This window comes from Sceloporus occidentalis, unplaced genomic scaffold (assembly GCF_023333645.1).
Source record: "Sceloporus occidentalis isolate IW3139 unplaced genomic scaffold, rSceOcc1.0.p SCAF_16, whole genome shotgun sequence".
Taxonomy (NCBI): domain Eukaryota; kingdom Metazoa; phylum Chordata; class Lepidosauria; order Squamata; family Phrynosomatidae; genus Sceloporus; species Sceloporus occidentalis.
The window spans coordinates 14,414,138-14,420,137 of record NW_028316996.1 but is presented as its reverse complement, the minus strand read 5'-3'; the positions used below and the strand labels follow the sequence as shown (position 1 = coordinate 14,420,137).

General features: G+C 37.0%; 1 protein-coding gene across 1 annotated transcript in view; it reads left to right on the top strand.

Annotated features, from left to right (window-relative positions):
- The first annotated feature begins 4,054 nt into the window (after positions 1 to 4,054).
- Positions 4,055 to 6,000, top strand: part of LOC149303057 (versican core protein-like) — a 53,861-nt gene continuing 51,915 nt past the window's right edge. The window contains 1 exon segment of the mRNA XM_089481816.1: positions 4,055 to 4,124. Within this exon segment, the coding sequence (XP_089337942.1) occupies positions 4,055 to 4,124 (70 nt within the window).

Here is a 6,000-nt window from a genome sequence, read left to right as displayed (position 1 = left end):
AGAAAACATTTTTTTTAAAGAAAAAATACAAATTAAATATCTAAAGATTTTATTACAAAAAAGGCGAAGATTTTTTTACAAACCAATTAAAAAATATATCAATAACTGCTGATTGCCATAAATAAATCTATAAACGCATTAACTATTTAAACGCCAGAGAAGTGTAAAATGAATAGCACAGTTCCTTGGCTTTCAGAAGGCTAGATATTCCAATTGAAGTTCCTACTAACCAGTTTAAAATGCTACGTGATCCAAATCCTATATAGTGAGTACCCCAACCCCTTGGCTCTTCCAAGTTAGTGAGTAAACTATGAATGTAGATCTCCCAAGGCTGTTTTACATTGTAAAGCCTGTTTGATTATTGGTGTCCTGGTCACCAATATTTACTCTCCAGATGTAACACTGCATTCTTGGATTTCAATACATCTATGTAAACTACAGCAAGTCAAACCGAGCACATTACTTACATACCCTGTGTGGCTGTGTGGATGAAGGATTTACTCCAGGCAAACAGAAAGAAATATATGACTTTACTAACAAAGAGAGTCACAACCTCTGCATGTCACATGGATTTAATCTCTGTAAATTAAGCTGCTGTCTTCATTCTCCGGCTAATCACCAATAGCTGGGGTGATGAGGTTTAAGAGTCAGAGGGGCTAATGCATTGTTCTCACCCGCTTCGCTTCTTTTACGATGATGTCTAGGAATGTGTTGCACGTAGCGAGAGGAGTCACAGCGGCCCCTAGTGGCCAAAAAGCTAACTTTTTAGACTCTTTTCTTGTCTCTTTTCTACCGCAAAACCATGTAATTTTACCAGCACGAGGTCTGTCACACACCCCCTTTTGTGCCATATCTCTCCATTTACTCATTCTATCCCGCAATCTACATAAAAAAAAGACAAACAGTTGCAAATTCAGAGGCATTTACGTTAAACCACTGTCTGTTTTTGACCTTTAATGTCTCGATTGCCCTCTTTTTTGTTGGAATATACATTTTATAATCTAAAATGACTACGAGAACGAGAACAAAAAAACCCTGCAGATTGCATTGTGTGCGCTCTAGACAAAAGGGCTTGCGAAAGAACATATATTCTGTCTCAATTTAACCCCTTCATTCAAGAAGGACAAAGTTAACACATGTATTCCACTTTATAAACTGTTAATAACGCATTGTTATAGTGAACACTATTGTCCGTTTAACCCGTCACGTGTTGCTCAGCATTCTGGCATCTAAAAGGCTCAATAGCAGAAAAAAGGATCTAGTGCTGCAGCACATACAATCCTGTTTGATAGATAATGTGAATCTGGAACGGGGGGGTTAAAGATACCCCCCCCCTTTCAGACTCCTCTTTGATCCTTAATTCCATTGAGTGTGAGTAGATGAATTGCAAAGTAAGCAAATTGTACAGCGAGACGAAATGCAGCAGAGGTGTCCGGTGAATGGAGAGACCGGGGAGCCCCGTTCAGGATCTGATTTCAGCGCTGAGATGATGCAGTCCCTGATCAGTCTCATATAACAAAAGCCAGCTGTCTCCATGAACCACAGCAAGGGCGGTGACTGCAAAGAGAGGAGGGAGGGCGGCTGCAGTGAACAAAACGGACAACGACAGGGAAAATCCGTTTTATCAATCGCCACGTGGACTCTAGCCGTACACTCAATATACTGAGACGTTCCACATCCATACACTGAGACAATACTGAGTTTATACAGTAAAGCCTGCAAAAGAATGCGGGTATTAATGTGTGCTGGGCGCCTGCCCGCACCGATTGTTAAGGTCATAGTAAATCGTTGCATTCATTGTGTTCAGGTTTTGATATAAAAGTCGCCTACACAGAGCATTTCATAGAGCAATATATAAAGTCACTTGGTTTTGCTTTATAGAATTATCACTAATATTGCCCCCTTTTACCACACACGGGTTTTTACCCTTATCTTTAATTATTCTAAATAATAATGTCCTGGTGACAACATAGTCTTCTGATCATCAGTATTTGCACAGCTCATCTGCTATTGATTTCTTGACTGAGGGTGTTGAGAGTTGCCACTAACAGTGCAAAACATATCTCATCACTCCTTGATGTCATGTTACTATGTTATTCAGCTGTATGACCTCTATGAGACCACCACTGGGACCACCAAGTCATATGAGTTCTTCTACTTTAGGACAAATAATTGTACCTCTCCTACCCAACCCCCACTTCTCATTAACTTAGTTTATAAAATACACAACTAGCCTAACGAAAACACAGCTTGTGTGTTAATCTATGACTAAATGTTCCTGAATCTCAGGTCAATGATTCTTAGATGCCACTTTCCTTTTGAAGAGCCTCATGAATAAAATGCCTTTGGGAATCCATTATATCACCACCCACCAAGAGGAAATGGCAGAGCTTGACAACTGGTTATTGTTAAAGACCACCAGTCACACTGGGAGGGGACGTGCAAACTGCGGTGGTGGATTTTGCCAGGAAGGAAAGATCAGAGGGGAAAAAAAGCGTCCCTGAGCTAAACTGAGTGCTATGGATTAAGCTCAGTGACGCGGGGCAGATATGTCATGGTCTACAATGAAATCCACGCTAGCAGGGTTTCGATGATTGGACCAATCTGGTCAATCTGAAACACCTCATAGAGTAAAAAGAAGGGCATTGCCAAGTGAGATTACACTGGTAGACCCATTGCAAGTAACCAAACCAACATTATTATTATCTTTTATTTTTACTGCACCCACAATTTACGCAGAGCTTCTTATAGTAAATACAGGGAATGGCAAAACTAGAATTGACAGACTAAGACTGGCCAATACATTCAGTAAAGTGGGCCCTGCTTGCAAGTTTACAATCTAGAGACATCTGCATTTGATTAATAGAACACGTCATGCTTATTAGAAAGACATCTGCTACACATACTTAACACGTCATCCTGACTGATATTCACAATACAACCCTTATTATCACATGCACAACAATACACATACTATCTTATTTATGTTACAGCTCATATGGACTACGGAAATAGACTTAAATATATATATCCAAGAAGCATTCACTTGATTCAGGGGTACTGGATTATTCCTGGAAGGTATTCAAAAGAATAATGGAACTCCTTATGTGATTATAACACTGGTGATCCAGTATCTCTACACATTGATAGCAGTGTAGACCAGGTCTGTACTTGTGTCAAGCAATTAATATACATTATTCCAGTGATAGCAAAAGTAATCCCCTGTGTAGGACCCCTGTGTAGGTTGGCTCCCAGCATGTTTAAACAAATATCCGACTGCGCATGCTTGGAGTTGCAGTCCTTATCAGCTGAAGGTGAGTGTCTGGTCCTTATCCTTGTCATTACAGCTCATATATATATATTATTTGTGCCATCTGGTTCAGTGATTGAGCTTAGATACCATACTATATGTTGATAAATGAGATTTCACATATAGTTCTCCAATTGAAGATGATATAACAGTTCCTTAATCAAGTAAGATTTTGCCCTAATCATACTTGCCTGGAATACTTTATTGTCATGTGACACAAAAGCAGTCACTGAAAGATTGTTGCCATTTAAGCTGAAAAAAACTCAAGATCTGCTAAGCTTTATTGGCTTAACATACTATAGATTGCGATCAGTGCTTTATATAAGTGGAACTGTGCCATTTGGAATTCATTAAGACCATGCTGACTGTTGACACCTATTAGATTTTAAATGCTCCCCCGTGTCAAATAGTTTTTGTTTTTTTTAAAAGATTTTCTTTAAATCCAGCTGGGGAAAGAAAATAAGGAATGCTGTTGTGATTGCTATATCTGTTGCTTGAGCACTGATCATTTCTATGTGTCCAAGAAGGTGATCGCCTTTATATATTGATATTATTGCTACTCATATTCACAGCAATTGGTGTTTTGGAAGCATTTTTTAATTATTTTGCAAAAATAGTATATTGAATATACTGTATAATGTATAATGCAATTTGTATTATATCCCTTAATTAACATTGCATACTCACTGTTAATGATTTCTTGTATAGTTAACCATATGTCCTTCCTCTTTATTTCAGGCCAAGATGTTATTAGAAATAAAATATATATTTTGGATATGCGCAGCATTCTCTGTTACAAATGCATTCCGAGCAGGTAAGTTCAATTATAAGCAAAAAGTTTAACTATTTTATTTTCCAACTATGAACAGTAATTTTCCAGTGTTTCACAAATGCACAAATGCACACTCTTTCACATTTCCCTTTTTACCATCCATCAAGGTCCTCACTTTTCACTACCTGATGATGTTGGCTCAAGTTGAATAGTCGGTCACAATAGCAAGTTCTTCCTCAATCCAAAATATGCCATACAATCCAACGTTTACTGCAGTAGATAATGTGTTCAAATGTAGATGTCATCACTACACGAATAGGTGAAAGCTACCCATATTAAGAGCAATGGGTTGGCAATAAGCAAAGTGGTTTTGTAAATGCCACTAATTACCATAGGACAAGTTAAATTAATGATATCATCCAATAAAACCTAACAACTTCTGGCTGGGTGTTGAGCAATACAATATAATCTAGATGGTTTGATGTGTCATACGTGCCATCAAGTAGACAACAATGTCTTAAAACGTGCATTATTTCCTAAGCCCATTCTGGAGGCTGAATGAGTCTCAAATCAATTTATACAACACGGTTGTGATATGATGTGCCAATTCCATGCATCATCTACTCCATGTAAAAAAATTGGACCAAATACCATATTGCAATTTGCAACATGAAACATGACCTTGTGGGATCTGTAGAAATGAGCTGTGATGAAACAGATGTAACATTAAGGCAAATTCATCTCCATTGAGTTACCATGTTCTTTTCATCAGTTTTCCCCGTATTTTACAGCATCCCCTCCTCTTGCAATATGGCTGCTAGTAATAATGTAATATAACATCTGGAACATAATTACACAGCCTTATAATTGTATTAGAATGCAAATTAGTAAAATGATTCCATGACTTCAGTCCTGGCAGTTCGAAACTTTTTCTTTAAGCTTCAGCCAAAGAAAGATCTGGTTTTATGAGGTAGTTGGAAAAGGAACTGATTGTTTGAGACCAAGGTAGCAAACGCATTAATTTGTACTTTAGACCTTTCATATTTTTTTTCATACTTTATAACACATATAGCAGCTCATAAGGATTATACGTGATCCCATAAGTAAGGATAGAGACGGAGATGTTAAAATATACATTTTAGGTTTTTGAGGAACCAGTGACTCAATGTATAACACAGGTCATTATCTATGGTCTCATGACTATGGTAATGTATAAAATAAAATAGTAAATGATGTATGTATGGGGTATGGAATATTACAGTACTTAGTACATTTTTGCATGGAGTTTTACAATGAATTACACGTGAGAACCAAATTTGTAATTCAGTAATGTTCAGAGGTCTTGTAAAACAAACTTAAAATAGCAGTTAACCACAACGACCGAATGCGTTACAATAGTTTTGGAAACGTTGGCTTGTGTACACAATTCAGTTTTCCCAGAAAGAAAAATTAAAATCCGCTCAATAATTTAACAATAACAGAGCTGGTTCACAGAGCAGATTAATGGTCATTTCTTTCCAAAAATGTCTCCAGAGTAGATCATGAAAAACCAAAAAAGAATATATATATGGAAAAAAAAGGAACCTGGAGTTTGAGAAAATAGGAGTAATTTAAGTCAAAACTACTTTCATTAGCTAGCAACAGTATTACATTTGCATAATGAGAAATGAAAGAGTTAATATCACTATTTATGTCAGTTCAAAGTCAATAACTTTGTATGGCATTAATACTAAATATTTGCAAACTATATAAAATGTCTTATTGTTTATTCATCATTAAATGCCAGGGATGGGCTTCCAAGGGGGGACAATTGGCCTCTGTGCTTTCTTGATATTAATATTGTGGATCACAAAATATTCTTTTAATGGGTGTTTTGGAAACATAGAATTTGACTGTGGATAAAAAAAATCATTCTACC